Source organism: Rhyacophila brunnea, unplaced genomic scaffold, assembly GCF_057557595.1.
Source record: "Rhyacophila brunnea isolate RB1 unplaced genomic scaffold, BYU_Rbru_1.0 scaffold_19, whole genome shotgun sequence".
NCBI lineage: Eukaryota > Metazoa > Arthropoda > Insecta > Trichoptera > Rhyacophilidae > Rhyacophila > Rhyacophila brunnea.
Genome location: NW_028232848.1, coordinates 7,889,162 through 7,907,476, shown reverse-complemented (window position 1 = coordinate 7,907,476; position 18,315 = coordinate 7,889,162). Strand labels below are relative to the sequence as shown.

The following is an 18,315-nucleotide window of genomic DNA, read 5'->3' as shown; positions in this document are numbered from 1 at the left end:
ATTAGATTTAATTTGCATGAATAATAGGTAAATCAATAACTTAAAATTGAGAGTAGAGGTTGTGATCGAGAAATCACCAAGAAAGGTCAATCTCTAGACTTGACTAGAGAAATTGTTACTACGCAAAAATAATAAAGAAAGTTGAAACAGGAAAAAAAAGCTGCTCACTGCAACTGGAATTTTAAAAAAAGTCAGTTAAAGAATTGAGGCATTGAAAAAGGCTAAAAAAGGGCGAATGAAATTTCTTGAATGTCTCAGTAAAAAAAAATTGAGAAGAGCTAAAAAATAAAATTAATAATAGTAAAAATTTCTGAAGAAATCATAAAACCTATCTTGATTTATTGAGAAAATAATAACTTTTGAATTTGAGAGTTTTCTCTCAATGAACTCGGTTTAAACTGTGTAATGGCACGATGGCCGAGCGGCTTACGCGCCGACTTATAATGTCATCGGTCCTAGGTTCGAATCCAGGGTCTGGCGAATTCACGTAATATTATTTTTCAATTTGCGTTTGAAATCAGAATGTGGACCTAATACGTTGAGCAAGTGACTAACATCCATTTCTCAAAAAAATAAAATCTGTTAATACAAACCTCCACTCAGACGCCCATATTATGATGCTAATAGGATCTGACCCGGTCAAACTTCAGTATGGATAAACTGAATAGTTATTTCTCAGTATACTGATACAGTGAGTGAAAGATGGAATCTGATTGAATTTAATTTCCTACAGGCGTATAATAAACTATAACCGACCAAAGATAATATTCCAGATCTACTGAAGCTCTTTCGAAGCGGTGGGGTGGATTAGCCATAGTTTGATTTCTACTGTTGCTAAATTTTGCAATATTGTTTAATTTGCAGATCTTCTCCACATAACTGGCATCGGGCACAGTCCGGTGAGCAGCGGGACTTCTCTGGGCGGCAACCCCCCAATCCCGTCCACCTCCTCCCAGAGCTCCACTTCCACCCCTCTCCACGCCGGCTCCGACATCCTCGACAGGGCCAGTCACGATCTCCGGTTGGAAAAGAGCAACATCCTCCTGCTCGGACCCACCGGATGCGGTAATTAATTTTTATTATGTCTGTCTGTCTTTTGTTTGGCAATTGTCACGTATTACCCCTCAAAGTGATTTCAGCATAGACTATAGATACATCTAGACGCCACCCGTTGCATTGCTAAATGAAGCTGCGTGCCGTGCGTTTGGTTTGTGGGCGAGCGAACGCATTCGTCTACAAATGTTCGACCGTAGACCATTTCACTAGTGCTCGCACTAGACGCTCAGAATTAAAATATAATTTTCTATATTTTTTACGTTATATAGTATTTTTATGCGGTCAAAATACAACCATTAGGTAAAGATATCCATAATTTAAGTTATTTTAAAGAAACACTAGGTCACTGATATTAAAATATATAATAATATACAAATAAATTATCACGAACATGTATCAACTTACCTATGAAACGTAATACCATCTTCTTGCTTATCAGTACGGCTACCATATTTTAATACAACACACAGAACCATCTTTCCTATTTAATTAACTAAAAATATTTACCACTGACTTTATGTTTAACACAAAAAATAGCAATTTTAGCAACACGAGCTCACAGGTTATCGACGCTACGTGAAGCGATTCACCACGATTTGCCGGCGATACTTTTGGAAACTAACTCACAAATATGTAGACCTTTTATCTTACTCTAGCGCGTGTCGCAGAGATTATAAGGATGCCGAATACTTTCTCACTCGCACCCATGCATCGTTTTTGTTCAGGCCTTGGATTTCAGTATTAGAAGAATTATTTAGGCAAATAAATCATACTACAATATGTAATAAAAAAAGACCGGATTATAATATAATGCATTGCATATTATGCAACATACACAACTTGAAATATGCATGAAAAATGCTTAAAATATCAATGAAAAGTGTCAAAATATGCAACATTAAATAATAAAAAAAATAGTAATTTTTAGTTTTTTTATTTCAAAATCAGCATACAATTAGTAAGTATCGATGATAATTATTAATTAACAATTATTCAACATTTTGTTACGCCAGATTCATACTAGACTGATGTCTCGTGTCCTGATGCATCAAAAGCACACTGGAAGCCTATATTTTGTATGAAGGCGTGCATATTCTGACGCCCTCTGTCGTGACGCAAACTGCTAAACTCCGATCGCATCAGTGCCCCCACCATCGCGCTCTGACGCGACACTCTAACATCTGCATCTTTTCTATGTCGTTCGCAATCATGGAATGGATTTCTTCAAACTGTACCTTCATTCTAAAATATAAGAAGAATCTTTCTTCATCTTCCTCGAGTTCTTTCACAAGACAGTGAAATTCTCCTTTATTCCCTCTTAGCCCGAAGCCACACCGGGCGACTCTGGTCTCGAGACCAGTCGCACGACTGGTCTTCCTGGGCGATTTACTCGGGCGACTTGCAGGCGACCAGAGAGAGCAGCCAATAAATAATAATAATAATGAATGTACGTACCTACGCAAGTATGCAGAAAATACGCTCTCTCCGCGCGTGGCAACCGGGAGGCAGCCAATAATCCGCTCAGGCGCTCACTTTTAAGATGGACGTCGAAGACGTTGCACTCGTGCTGTATTTGCGGCATAAAAGATTCTTGGAAAAGAAGAAGAAAAAAAGGATCTGGACTCATCCTTTCGTCGCAGCTCGCTTTCTGTCTGGAGTGTTTATCACGTTGTATGATGATTTAAGAAAATACCCTGGCAAATTCTTCAACTACGTTAGAATGTCGATATCATCATTTGATTAATTATTGACTCTGTGCAAGAATGACCTAACCAAACAAGATACTATCCTACGGAACTCTATACGTCCCGTTTGTATCTCTATAATGAACATATCCGTATCGAACGCCATGGCTGTTAATGAATGTGAGTTATGCAAAAAATACGTCCTCTCCGCGGCGTAGCTGCTCTCGACTAATCGCCCAGTGTGGCAGCACTCAATACATAGCTATATGTTTTCATACATCGCTACCGGTCGCCCGACCAGAGAGACTGCGAGACCAGACCGAGCGCAAGAACGTGATTTTACTGATCGCCCGACTTTATTGCTTGCGCGACTACTGGGCGACCAGGTGTGGCATAGTCCATATAACTGCATGCATCGGTCTGGTCTCGGCGACTGGTCTGGCGACCAGAGTCGCCCGGTGTGGCTCGGCTCTTAGTTTGTTTATGCGATGAACCCAATGTCTTCTTTTCTTCTTTTTCCCCCCAAAGTTGAGCTAACAGAAGAAATGCGAGGTCTTCTTCAAAATCACTGTCTGAATCGGAATCTAATATTTTGTTCGTCCTATCGTACCGAAAGCTACGACTGTAATGATTCAAAATAGCATCAGTAGGCATCACAACACGACACATAGATGTGCACGCTAGCAATAACGTCAGAGCCCATCACGATTCGAAACGTAAGTCTAGTATGAATCCGGCATTACTCTTGTAAACGTTAACAGTCAGGTACTGTTCCAAATGTTTGGTAGTAGGATTGTGTCTTCGATCACTCAAAATATTTTTATAACTAGGCAGTACTTGAATTTGGGTGCTAGTTTCTGGCAAAAGTTCACCCGTCCCATTAATAAAGCTATCAATTTGACACAACACAGCATGGGTTATTATTCAAAATGTTTTCGAACTTCTCTCTAATTTTACGCGAAAATACCTCTGGCAATGCGGAGTTCATTTGGCGGATTTTATTCATTAACTGAATAGATTCAGTGAACGCCAAACCAAGTTTCAAGCTTTTTATACTCGCGCTATGTGGGAAAAATGAGTGCTAATCACAGCTATGGTTTTTGTATACTAGAATCGTTAAATGCTTCCTTGGACTGATTATAATAAACTGATGCAATGAGCGCATCAACAATAATGTGCGTAATTTATTTGCCCAGTGGGAGGAGTGCTGCAGTAGGCGAGCACGACGCAGAACGGTATCGTCCGTCTTTGTCTCGCGTGAGTCTGTTCACTTGGCCTCATAATATTATCCTACCAAAACAATAGACGCGTGGCTGCTAAGTGCGCTCTAAGAGCTGTGCGGCTAATAGGTTTGGCCGGCTGTAACGTATACTACACAATATTGTAAATACAGTCGAACTTGGTTATTACGAGGAAGATGGGACCAACTGAATATGCCGTTATAAGAATTACTCGTTATATAACATTTTTCGCGCCACATTCTATTTAAGCATAGAACATAAAAAATCTTAAAACCTTTGTAAAAATCTCCAAAACAAGAATGACATTCATAAACTAAGAAGAAGTTGTTAATTGTAATTAAGTGCTGAGCCGCCGGCGCTGGTAGGTACCTACTGACTTCACAAAGCTTGGATTTTTTACATGCAATTTCAACCATATGCGTGGATACTTTTTCAATGTTGTCGGCGAAAACACCAATTAGGTACTTCTACACTTAACTAGTGTCATAAACGTAATCCGATCCCGGCGGCATCAGTCTAATTAACTGCCCGGTCGCTTTTTATTGCTTAGGGTCGAAAATGTTATTTTTAAACAATCGACACTTTAACAGTTTTGCTCGGTATACCCGAGAAGTAGCTCGTTATAAAAGTGAATAAATGTATGGAGAAAATCATAAACTAAAATGTCAACGAATGTTTCCTCATTACATCCGAGATCTCACTATTTCCGTGATCGTAATAACCAAGTTCGACTGTAGGTATAGAGAAAATATGCATCATCACTATATGTTAGGTAAAATATGCAATAGCCGGTGAGAATGGGCTATATGCAAATGCATAATGAAATTCGGTCTCTAGTAATAATATTTATCTGAAATATTCTGTTTCTTCTTTACCTTCAGGTAAAACTCTCCTAGCCCAAACAATCGCCCAGTGCTTGGATGTACCGTTTGCTATTTGCGACTGTACTACTCTGACTCAGGCGGGATACGTCGGCGAAGATATCGAATCGGTCATCGCAAAATTGCTGCAGGATGCCAATTACAAGTAAGACCTCATATTCGGTATAATAAGTAAATTATCATTTTCGCTACTAAGTGAAGCATTTGGATCTCCTCAGAGTGGAGGTTTACATTAGGTTTATTACTAAGCTAGGCATAAGCTATTTTATTTCTGCTTTGATTTATACAAACGTAACTAAAAGTCGCGTTTTGAGTTTCACAGGCTCCCCTGGTAGAGGCGCTAGTCTAGTCGTCTATTTTAATTTTACATAATTTGAAAACAGATTGAATATTGTAACGTAACCTCGTAAGATTCTGTTATTTATTGTTTTTTGGTTTTTAAATATTATTGTGTTTAAATTTTTAATTTATAATTTAATTTTTAAATATTTATTGTTATTTTTTAATTTTTCCAATTCGTTCGATCCTGCTAGGATCATATAGACTTCCACAGAGTGGAAGTTTGTATTGACAAATTTTGTTTTTACGAGGAATGGATGTCAGCCACTAGCTCAACCTATTAAGTCCATACTCTGACTCATACACAAATTGAAAAACAATATGTCGTCACTGTTCTGGCAGAAGACACTAATTCGAAAAAATTACATATTTAGTTAGTTATACCAAAATGTTCCTTATTTCAAACTTTATCGTCTGGAAACCTTCTTAATAAATAAACAGTCTTTATATTAAAGTCATCATTTTTACGATTACTTAATAAACTCACATGATAGACCATTTCATACATTTTAACAAGTTCAAAGTCAAATTACTCAAAACTAGTATTCTCCAGTTAGTGTGTTCTGCCAGAACAGAGATGATGTGTACTTGCCAGACCCAGGATTCGAACCTGGGACGCAATAGGCCAACGCTTAAGCCGCACGGCCATCGTGGGTGTTATACGTATTTTATTAAAATAAGGTTTGTAAAATACATCACAAGTTCTGTTTACATTTCTATTGACGTAACAAGGATAAATTACTACGTAATTTAAGAATACAGGAAAACCTCGTTAATAAGAACACGGATAATTGGAAATTCACTGTAACTCGAAATTTTCGCAAAAAAAAAGTCCCTTGAATATTATTTTCATATAAAACCATACCTTTAATTCGAATTTCGTAATTTGAAACGGTTTCAGAGTCCTGGCATACAAAAATCGTAATAAAATACATATTTCATGAGCCAGTCATTGAAAATTGTGACAGATTTTTCTTAAAACATCATAAATTACTTATTTTAAGAAGGTAATATAAATAATCCTGAAATTTTATGACCCATTAACACACGGAATCGGAAATTTCCTAGGCACATCTATGATCGTAAACGAAATTAATGAAAATCAAAAAAAAAAAAAAATTTCAAAAAATTTTAATATTTTTCCCCCATACATTTCATATTTTGTAATTCGAATTTTTTTCGATTTTCGGTCCCATGGAATTTGTATTAACGAGGTTTTACTGTAAGTCGTTTTGTTAATGCTACTATAACGGTTACTAATAAAATATGATAATGTCATTACCACATTTTAGGTTATTTTCTTGTTTACTTCTTGAGCTGCCATTGGCTGTCATGTGAGCATAGACAAAATTATAATGCTAACTCTTACCTGACCATGAATGTCCGTCCAATATTTCCATTGCCTCATTGGACAGATTGGAGCTATTCGCGTTTTCAAGCAGGTTTTCATATTTTATGATACTGCTTCATTCAAAAATTTCCCTCCAAGGTGGACTTTAAACTTTGCCTGTCCTCCAGACAATCACTCGTACCGATTAAGGCTATACCTCAGTTGAGGCATGGTCTAAAAAGATTGTGGCTAGGCGATGCGCGGATTGCAGGTCGCGGGTGCAAATGACGCATGCCGAACGAAATATAATTTGTCATATAAATCCAACATGCGTCCATTTAATGTTCTGTTTATTGTTCTATTAGTAACAATAATAATATATTCATTGACATGTTTTCTTTCTCAAGTAAATGGGTAAACTAAAATTTCAAGTAAACGTTTTTAGTCATCTTTACACGATTTAAGAATTAATACCCCCGTCGCCATCACGAAACAAATTGACATGTTCCCAGCCCGACGTTCTCTCTCCGAATGCCAGCGAGTCCAAAATTTCGTCGCGCCTATAGTTGAAAATTATTTGCCGTTTCACTGATGTATCGTCTTAAGACTCTTTGTAAGCCATCAAGCCACCGAAGTCGTGCATTTCGTGCACTCCATTCTCCTTCTGGGCGATTAAATGTGAGACATTTTGTCGGAGTTTATTCATCCATTACATATCATCACATGACGTAGCTCATGATTATAGCGATGTCAAGAGCCAGATGTGGGATCGCACTACTGTGGGGCCTTATTAAAATTAAATTATGTCATTATTACCAAAACCGACAATCGTCAAAACTGTAGAATTCCCAAAAAAAACCAAAATATTTTGTCATATGCTTCAAAAGTCATTGGGCTACTGATGCCGATAGTTTCTTCTAGAATTCCCAAAAAAAAACCAAAATATTTTGTCATATGCTTCAAAAGTCATTGGGCTACTGATGCCGATAGTTTCTTCATTTTATTTCCAGGTGTCGTCGGTGATATATGTTTCAAATGAGCTTGTTTATTTTAGCGTGGAGAGAGCCCAGATGGGAATTGTCTTCCTTGACGAAGTGGACAAGATTGGAGCTGTCCCCGGAATTCATCAGCTAAGAGATGTCGGAGGTAAAAATAACTCTGTAGTTTTTAATTCTAAACCTTGCTCAATGTTACCGCTAACATTACGGTTGAGAAGGTAAAGCCATATAATAAGGTCATATACGAATCCTTAGTTCAAATAATGGTCACTTATATTGAAATTTACTTGAAACTGCTTGCTTATTTCCTCCAGGTGAAGGTGTCCAGCAGGGTATGTTGAAGATGCTCGAGGGAACGGTAGTGAATGTCCCTGAGAGAAACTCTCCCCGAAAGCTACGCGGAGAGACTGTTCAGGTGGATACCACAAACATCCTGTTTGTCGCCAGCGGAGCTTACAACGGTCTCGATCGGTTGATATCGCGGCGAAATAATGAAAAGGTTGGCATATCTTATTTTTTTTCCAGTACATTCCAATAATTTAAAAAAATTCATTCGCACAGTATTGTACATCCTCAGCTGGTGTCAATTTTCTCCTGGGCTCCTTAGCTCTTCATAGCTCCTCCATTCTCTTCAGTTGTAAGTTTTCCATTGTCACTTATTTCCACTGAATATAATCAGTTAGTTCAGCAGTTTTTGACCGCACTGTTTCGCAGAGCGCATTGTATGATGAACATTATCTTTGTGACTACCATATCGTCGGTCCCTATTAAAAAAGTCGGATCTGAAATTTTGTCATTTTCGGATTATTATCTAAAAGTTATTTAAACACTTTAAACATTTATACCACAATCACAGTTTTTTCTGTTTGTTTGAAAAATTTTGAGATATTCAAGTTAAAAATAACGGATCTAGCCAACAATGTCGATAGCCAATTAATCACCACATATCGTCGGTCCCTATTAAAAAAGTCAGATCTGAAATTTTGTCATTTTCGGATTATTACGTAAAAGTTATTTAAACACTTTAAACCACAATCAAAGTTTTTTTTGTTTGTTTGAAAAATTTCAAAATACTCAAGTTAAAAATGACGGATCTACCGAGAGTGTCCGAATAACAATGTCGGTTCTTACCAACCGACATTGTTGGCTGAGCGTGGGTGAGCAAGATGCGTCGGATCTGACAGTTGCTGCTATGTACACCGACGGATGTTTTTATAAACGTTTAGAAAAGTTTCTATAACCCGTATTTTTATTCATTATGGCAAGCAATAGGTCACAAAGGATATTTGATGAAACATCTTTGATTGCTCGTACTGAAAAATAGCATTTTGCAAATCCGACTTTTTCAATAGGGACCGACGATATGGTATCTGCATTATTCAGGAATGGCCCAATCACAGACACAGCCCAGTCCGTAATATTAATCGTCTGTCATTGGTGGCAACAGACATCATAGATCACTTTAACTTAGTGAATCATATCATCTGATCGGTTTGTTTCAGTACCTGGGTTTTGGTGCACCGACCCTTGGATCTCCTGGAAGACGAGCGGCTTCACAGCAGGCCCTCTCAGAACAGAGTGCCGGAGCCTCGGCTGAAGAAGAAAATAGAGAAAGAGATGCTTTCTTAAGGCTCGTGCAGGCCAGGGATCTCATTGATTTTGGGATGATACCGGTAGATATAAATTGTTTTCCTCTATATTATTATATTACAGTGGTTCCCAACCAGCGTGTTGTTAAATTTATTTGAAAACTACTAATAATTAATGTGTTGTTATTTAGCAAAACTTTTTAATCAGCAATTTTTGGTGTTGCAAAATCCTAATTAGTTTTAAAGTATGTCACTAACTTAAAAAGGTTGAAAAACACTGCTCTATAATATTGTCAGTGTAAGTGCAATACGATGAATGAACCATTTATGACAATATTCAGGATGAACTAAACACCTTTGGACTATGCAGGTTTGCTTTTGCGTAATTCTACTATGGTTCTTACGCAGTTTTGTCATTATTGGTTTATGCTGAAAACGAGAAAGCTATTGGTCAATTTTGAAATTTAATTCCACAACCAATGTGTCTAGTCACATTTATAACAAACAAATTAGCTTAAAGACAATTACCTACCTAGAGTGTTGCTGGCCAATTCCGGGAAGACAGGTTATAGGTTATGCCGTCCTGTATACGCCGTGATCGGCTACTACGAAACCGTTGAACAGGGACAGTTAAACTGACTGTCAGACACTGCCTGTTGTCTGGTCTACAGTCCGCTAATTCTTGCCGTCCTATAATTGAAACGTCAGTGACATTTTCAAAATATTTTGCATACTTCGATGCACTCTTGTTGATAGGGCGCATTCAGAATGCCTATGATCAAAGTCTATTACAAAACATTTAATCTTGAAGATAGTAATTTCATATTATACACACTTCATCAAACCGCTGGTGAATGAAGGTATTTCCTAGTTTTCGGTTATATGCCCATCACAAGTCGAACAAGCCCATTGATATAAATCAGTGGTGCACAACCTATTGAAAGAAGGGCCAATTTATCCATTTTCTAATTTTTACGGGCCACAGTGGGTAAAATTGTTAAAAAATAATGATATATTATACTAGAGTTCGATTTATATAAGCTGGCGTACACGTCATCACGGTTCTTTTATGAACTAGTGGAACTAAATTCTTAAATTCCCCCCGCTTCAGCATCTTAACGTGCCCCCGCCAACTCCATCGTCAATGCGACGATGTGACGTGTACGCCAGCTTATAGAAATCGGAGTCTAGTCGAGACATACATTTTATTATTTTAAATTTAATAGTTACATATCAGCTACTCCAATCAATCTCCACTCTGCATTACGTACATATTATGTTTTTGCACAATAGTTGGCACTTATAGAAGAAATTAGAATTTTGTCGTATTCTATTACAAATTTGATGATGAAGTACAGTCGAACTCGGTTATTACGATCACGGACATAGCGAGATCTTGGATGTACTGAGGAAACATTCGTTGACATTTTAGTTTATGATTTTCTCTATACATTTATTCACTTTTATAACGAGCTACTTATCGGATATACCGAGCTAAAATATCGTCAAAAATTTTCTTAAAACTGTTAATGTGTCGATTGTTTAAAAACATTTCGACCCTAAGCAATAAAATCCGACCGGACAGGATGCCGCCAGGATCGGATTACGTATATGACACTAGTTAAGTGTCTAAGTACCTAATTGAAACATTGAAAATGTATCCAAGCATATGGTTGAAATTGCATGTAAAAAATCCAAGCTTTGTGTAGTCAGGAGGTACCTACCAGCGTTCATTACAATAAACAATTTCTTGTGTTGTTTCGGGGAAAAATTCTAATTGTGTATTTTTGTTTGAATTGCGACTTTTTGTGTTATGTGACCGCTCATTTAAAAATACTTATTTTCTGATGTAACGAGTAACGCTTATAACTAGCAAATTCAGTCTGTCCCATATTCCTCGTAATAACCAAGTTCGACTGTATATACATATATCGACTGTGAAAAGGCAAAAGGATCTAACCCTCGGTTTTTTCAAAATTGATTTATTGAATAATATCATTGTATGTATGTACATGACTAAATACGCATGTCCAAATGATGTAAGCTGCAAATGCAGAATTATTTTTTAAGTATAGCTTGTAATTTTTAATAACGAATGAAGTGAAATGGGGGATGGGGGAAAGACAAGCATATTTTTAATTATTTTTTTCTTTAATAACCTCATTAAATAATATCAGATTGGCAAAATAGAATACCAAATGATTAATCATCATTTACTTCACTTTTATTTCTATTTTATTTTCTATAGATTGACCGAAAATCAAAACAAAAAGTTTTTTGTGCCTCTAAAATTTGATTTTTTTTTGCCCTTTTGCCTTTTCACAGTCAATATCATTATACTTGATGTTATAAATAATATTCCTGGCTAATATTTGGGTGTCGTTTGTTTCAGGAATTCGTTGGCAGATTCCCAGTACTAGTTCCTTTCCATAGTCTGAACCAAGACCTTCTTGTTAGAATACTGACTGAACCGAAAAATGCACTCGTGAGTATCATAAGAACAAATTATTATTATCGATGTCTATAAAAGCAGTTAAACCCTTTGGATGCTACGATGTTTTTCAAAATCCGGGCGAGGATTGCTACCGATATTATTGTCGATAAAAGAAAATATTGTATTATTTTTAGACACCTTACCGCTCTTAGCTACCAACACTTGCTCCCCATGACATATTGTTTTGAAAACAATTCCTCATTTGTATTGTATTGTAAAGTGTTTTTGGATCAAGATTTTGCCGATAAAATTCGTATACCACACCAAAAAAAATTACAATAGTTATCATTTCTAAATCTACCCTATCATAAAACACATATCGATCGGGTTATATTACACAACAATAAAACTAAATAGATAATAAAATGTTTCGTACCACTGGTACAGTAGTATGTTCCCAAATTAACTTAACATTTCAGGGATCAAAAGCAAAACGACGATGATCGTTGTTGGCATACCTGGCCATTATCAAAAACAAAAATATATCCAAAGGATTAATGTTGACTGTTACCAGTATAAGTTGTCCATATAAATGAAAAGGATTTCAAGTTATAAACATTTATATTTTTAGTCAAAAATCTCTTAGGTTAAGCTTAGAAAACTTAATAAACAAAATTTTAATAACAAATATAACCATAAAATGTATGTAATAATAAGATGGGGTCCTGCAACAAATTCACATTTTTTTACAATTGTAAATTTATCTTTGACTTAAAATAAAAAAAAATAAAAATTTTAATGTTTTCAGATATATATTTATTAATTAATACAGTTGTAAATTATGAAAAGTTGTCTCAAATTGCAAACTTCGTATTTATCCGTTAGGGGCCTCTGGTAGGTAAAGACATCCACAGATGTATACCACAGATCCGATATCTCGGCTTTGCGTATTTTGCTAAAAATACCATGAGGTAACATATACTGCTCTTTCCTTATCACAGACATTATGCACGTAGTCAAAATTGGATGGTGACGTTTCTTCCCTTCATCTCTCATCAACTCAAACTGAGATAATGAGGTTTGAAGTTTGGAAAGCGACATGTACTCATTCACTAATATTAGTCATTTATCTGTTATTATTTCAGATCCCTCAATACCAAATGTTATTCTCGATGGATCGATGTGCCCTGAGTTTCAGCCCAGAGGCCCTCAGAGCTATATCAAGACTCGCCATGGAAAGGAAGACAGGAGCCAGAGGACTCCGCGCCATCATGGTAGGGATACCTTCTATTATAATATGCTATTATTACAAATATGGAGGAAGCTCTGCACTCAATTCTCAATTGGAAAATGTTAAATGACCGATTAAAGTCTGTTAATTAGAGTTATCCAAAATTAGTAGTTAACGATTTTATCTTATTAAAATGCTGTATTGGATTCAATGAATTGACGATTGTGAATTCAAGTATTTAACATGACTTATCGGTATGGCGTCTGAAACAAGATACTGGCTGCATGCTCAATATATAGGTTGGATACTGAATAGAGATTTATTGTCCTTGCGATATATTCCCACGGACAAGAGTCAAGATTTTATGATGTGAACATTACAATTCATGTTACTACACCCTCTACAACACTGGAAATATAGCTAGTAATTTTATTTACACAACAAACCTTTATCTAGTACAGGGGAGGGCAAACTTTTTGGTTGGAGGGCCAAATTCAAGAATTCAAAATGAGCGGCGGGCCGCAAGTTAAATACCATTTTTAGATATACACTATTTATTATCACGAAAAATAAACATTACAAAAAAATTAATGAGAAGAATGAAACTGTTGTACATTTTTTTAAATTCAGGTGTTAATTTTGTAGTTGATATTCTCAAAACTGCTTGTAAATGGGCATCGGAGATATTTGATTGTAAAGAATTTTTATTGAGGTTCATGATCGAAAATGTTTGTTCACATATATATGTTGATCCAAAAATAACAAACATTTTTCTTGCATAATCTTGAAGTTGGTCGAATTTGTCTGAAATAAGGGCATTGTAAAATTGGAGATTTCTTCTCGACGATGCAATTCTCTTAAATCAGTGTCACACTGCAGATTAATAATCTCAAGTTGTAGCTCTGTCGGTACACTATCAATATCTATTGAAAATGGATCGCATACTATTGCTAAACAAATTTTAATCTATTGTCAATATTTTTTAAAAAATTATAAAAAAGTTATTCGTAATCAGAAGTACAATTAATGATGGCGGGCCGCAAAAAAATACCTGGCGGGCCACATGCGCCGCAGTTTGCCCCCGCCTGATCTAGTCTAATTAGTACTTAATCTAAAGGTATCCCTTATTAATTTATATAAAAAACATCATTCAGTCATAAATTTATTTATTGATTTGTGTTGTATATCTAATAATAGATTATATAACATATTATAAAAGTCTAATGAATAAAACTAAATATAAATACATATATGTATATTTCTGCGAATAGGTACAATTTTAATTTCAAATGTTCTGAAGTTTTTTAATAGCCGTGTCAAATAAAATATCAAAAGTTTACATTGAAATATTCAAGAAATAAAACCGGTACAGTAAGTACTCTCTCAGTAATCCGCTACCACAAAAACCGTCCAATTGTACCGTGTAATTGTAATATGTGTCCAATTAGTGAAAATGGCGGATTTCTTGTGCATAAATACAAAATATTGTAAAAATTAAGACAGGTATTCCGTAAAAATAGTTTTTATTGAGAAATTTGTACTAGCAACTTACGGTTTTTTTTATGATCAAAATCAATTATGTATTGACCGGATAGTGCATCTTCTGATTTTACTGTATGAACTGCGGTCGGTTGACAATTATTACCTTCATGCTCAGAATCCAAGCCTCTTGATGTAATTACGAGCTCGTCTTCAGTCGGAAGTGGCGCATTCCCCTCAGAACCTTCTACTATCCATTCTTCTAAAACATTTCGCGTTAGCTCTGAGTTTTCAGTCGCCCTCTGAATCAATTCTTCTAATGGAACTAAGTCTTCCGGTTCTCAGTTTTCATCATCTTGATTCATAGACGGTCACAGGTTTTTTCACGATTAAATTATTGCTCGTCCCGGTAGGAAGTCCCGTGCATCAGCTACATTAAATACGACGGCGGACAGCTGATATAGGCACGCGGCAGACTATTGAATTTTACATACGAATACCGTATTCTACTCTATTCCTATAACTATTTCATTTATAAGACAGAGACATTATTAATTGCAATCTGACAGCATTATTTTCTCATCTGTGGCATGGTTGCGTTTAGGGATTGCAATACTGGTATTTCAAAACCGGTGTTCAATTATTTATCGATACCGAAATACCGGTATTAAAAATAGAAAATACCGGTATTTTCGGTGTTAAGAAAAGATACATATTTATGTTTTTTGAAAATAAATAAATTTAATGTTATTTTTTCATTACTTACTACTAGATTGTGTATTAAATTTAGTATATAAGATTAATGCTGTCAAAACACATATATAGAGTGAAACAAACAAAAGTTAAATAGTAATAAAACAAAATCCCTGAAATATACTAGAATTGTCACGATGAATTAACATATTATTTCGAAAAAGAAAACATTCGTGGCAAATATTTCTAATTATTCTATAACTGTTGATCCAACATTGATTGTGCATCCAAAAAAACGTTGAATTTGAGAGAGTTTTTCCTGTATCTGGACTTATTATATTGGTAAAAATTATCAGTTCTAAAATATTGTGTCATATAAAGTCAACATAATAAACGGAGGTAAGTTCTTTGGTTGCTATAAAATGGTGTTTTCAATAGATTTTAATAGCTATTTTTATTGATAGGCACTTCTTTCTTTACTATATGTTTTGACGAATACCGGTATTCAATAAGAAATACCGGTTTTGATATATTCATTCGGTATTGCAATCCCTAGTTGTGTTACAATGCGGTCGAAGTCTCTGTAGCAAATTGTTTCATTTTTTTGATCAAAATATTACTAAAAACTCATACTTGCCCTCCCTACTTGAAATCAAAGCAACCCATCTTGTCAAATGAAAGATTGATGCTTGTAGTCTAGGTAGGCGTTTATGTTATTCGATTTTTGAATCGACTGTCACAGTTTTTCATTACATAATGGCGAGATTCACTCTACTTGAGAAATTGCTATACAAAATGTCACTTCAAAAATAATTAAATTAAGAATAATTAATAAAATCTGTAATGTGCTTTTTTCTTCAGGAGAGTATACTGTTGGAGGCGATGTTTGAGATTCCCGGTTCAGATGTCCTGTCGGTACACATAAGTGAAGAGTGCGTAATCGGATCCCGCGGAGCGGAATACGTGAGAGGGGAGGCTCCTCCGCAATCCGCGGCTCAGAGTGAGGAACCCTGGCCCGGAGTCAGGGCGCAAAACTAGCAATCGCCTGTTTCGCCGCACACTTGAAACCCTTTGTTGTATTGTGTTAGTGATGAATGACATTGTTTCTTATTATCTTGTATGTAATTAGGTAATCATAGTGCTATATACTGTCTCTCAATACTGTCGGTTTAAATACACAGCAATACTTTGGTTATGAGGGAGGATATTGGGTATTAGGGACATCTAGTTTTCGAATTATGAGACATACAATTAAATACAATTTACTGGAAAACTATAAAAAAACTTAATTTTTTTATATGTTTATTAATATTTTTAGTGTTTGAAAGAAGACAAGTCTGGCCAAAACATTCAAATTATATATGGCTGGGAATAAGGGTTCTATTGTTTCACAGAATAAAGTTACATGTTTGAATCCTGTTTCACGTATAAACCGATATGCCGTGACATGAAACTCGTCTTTTAATTACATATTAAAACTTGCACTAATTTAATCCTCATCACCTCAATTATATTATTATGAGCATTTTTTAAGCTGTCATTCACTTACAATTGAGGGGCTGTGTGTTTTTTATAAAATTTAAATACAGTAAAACCCCATTAATTCGAAATCGACAATACAATTTAACAACCGATACAACTTTCAGTCAGATTAATATCAGTGGTGACCATTATGGTTCATTCATCGAAATTGGTGGAAATTGCTCATACTTATAAATTTTATGAATTTTAGTAAATATTTCAATTTACAGTTAATTTCAAATTAACCGTGTTTGTATTAAGGGGTTTTACTGTAGCACCAAATTTTCTATAAAATTGAAATCCTTTTTATTTATATCTATTCGATCAGGTTGGTTAATATTTTTTAGTGATTTTTGGGGTAGTTTTATAAACATTGCAATTCAAATAAAATTGACTGCCATTATAAATAAGATAATAAGTTATCTTCTGGATTACTCTGACAAAAGGTAGATTAAAATATTTGTTTTATAAAGTTATTTTTCAGTAAATTGTTTTTAATTCTATCTGTAGATGTCTCTCAAAACCCATTACGCTCCACCATAATGGTTAAATTAAAAGTTTCCATGAAAATTTCATTAACAGACTTTCCAATATTGCGGGGCAGATACAGATGTGTTGCAGCATATGTCCAACATAAAAAAGTGAATCAAAAATACATTTTTGCTATGAAATTTTTATGAAGTGGTAAAAAAATGATTACAATATAATATTATGTCATTAAAAAAAGCATTATCAACAACTGTGAAACTAAGGTACCTTGCGCACAGACATTTGAGGTGACCCAATTTAATCTGAGCTCAGAATTGTTTTACCGAATCCAAACGTCAAACTGACTAATATGTCTTAAAATAATGAAGTTTCTCTCCTTCATAATATTGGAGCATATGGACACCACACGGCGCCTCCGAGTCCTTCCGCTTGCCATTCTTCTTGCCTCTTTCCAGGTCTAAATTGTACGTAATACATTTCACCATGGCACAGTTCGCCGTGAGCTTTCTTATCAGAAAGAGATGACTGTATACTATACATTCTCCAATTTTATTAGATTCAATTTGAACTTTAATTCAATTTTCATAGCTGATTTTGGCAAAATTCATGAATTCAAGAATAACCTAACCTAACAAATAATCCAGCATATCGGCTTTTTTCAAAATTTGTTTGCTGCTGACTTCCTGTAAAGTGTAAACCGACAACAACCATGTTTTATTTAGACATGAATTTTTGTCAGTACTGTACGACCAAAAGAGATTGGACGGTCTTTAATATACGGCCATATATTTCCGATACAACATTTAACGGTGAAGTGTGATACGGCGAACTGCATACGTACAAGTTTCCGGACACGGGTCATGCCAGCATCCTCCGTAGCTCCTATGTTTTTGTCGTGGTGCATAAGAAAAATAATAAATTGGCAGAAACATCGCATTGATTTATCAAGAGCAATATCAATATATTTTATTGCTTGTTAAAAAGTTATTTTTTGACTCTGTCAAATACATGAATTATGCTGAAAGCTACACATGCCCGGTTGCTATGAATTTTGTGCATTTTGATAGGCCGGTTGCGGCAACCATAGGCTCTATCTATGGGGTCGTCCATATATTACATCACGCTCCTTAGGAGGGGTGTGTTAATGTGATGATTTTTGACTAAGGGGGTTGTAGAAAATATGACGTTTGTGACATCAAATCAACAAAACAGGAACTGATCTTTTTCTGAAAATAAAATATTCCGTGTTATCAATAATTTAAAATTATTTTTTTTAACGAAGCGAGGAGAATTTAAAAATTAAATGATCATTTATGAAAGACCCCTATTGCTGACAGTAACAATCCTGC

General features: G+C 35.3%; 1 protein-coding gene across 1 annotated transcript in view; it reads left to right on the top strand.

The window, feature by feature from the left end:
- ClpX (Caseinolytic protease chaperone subunit) overlaps positions 1-17,107 on the top strand; it is a 73,990-nt gene extending 56,883 nt beyond the window's left edge. Inside the window, exons 5-12 of the mRNA XM_085946036.1 lie at positions 865-1,065; positions 4,864-5,008; positions 7,587-7,678; positions 7,845-8,029; positions 9,033-9,203; positions 11,512-11,604; positions 12,699-12,827; positions 15,818-17,107. Coding sequence (XP_085802162.1) covers positions 865-1,065; positions 4,864-5,008; positions 7,587-7,678; positions 7,845-8,029; positions 9,033-9,203; positions 11,512-11,604; positions 12,699-12,827; positions 15,818-15,994 — 1,193 coding nt within the window. The 3' untranslated portion in view covers positions 15,995-17,107. The remainder of the gene's footprint in view (positions 1-864; positions 1,066-4,863; positions 5,009-7,586; positions 7,679-7,844; positions 8,030-9,032; positions 9,204-11,511; positions 11,605-12,698; positions 12,828-15,817) is intronic.
- The last annotated feature ends 1,208 nt before the right edge of the window (positions 17,108-18,315 follow it).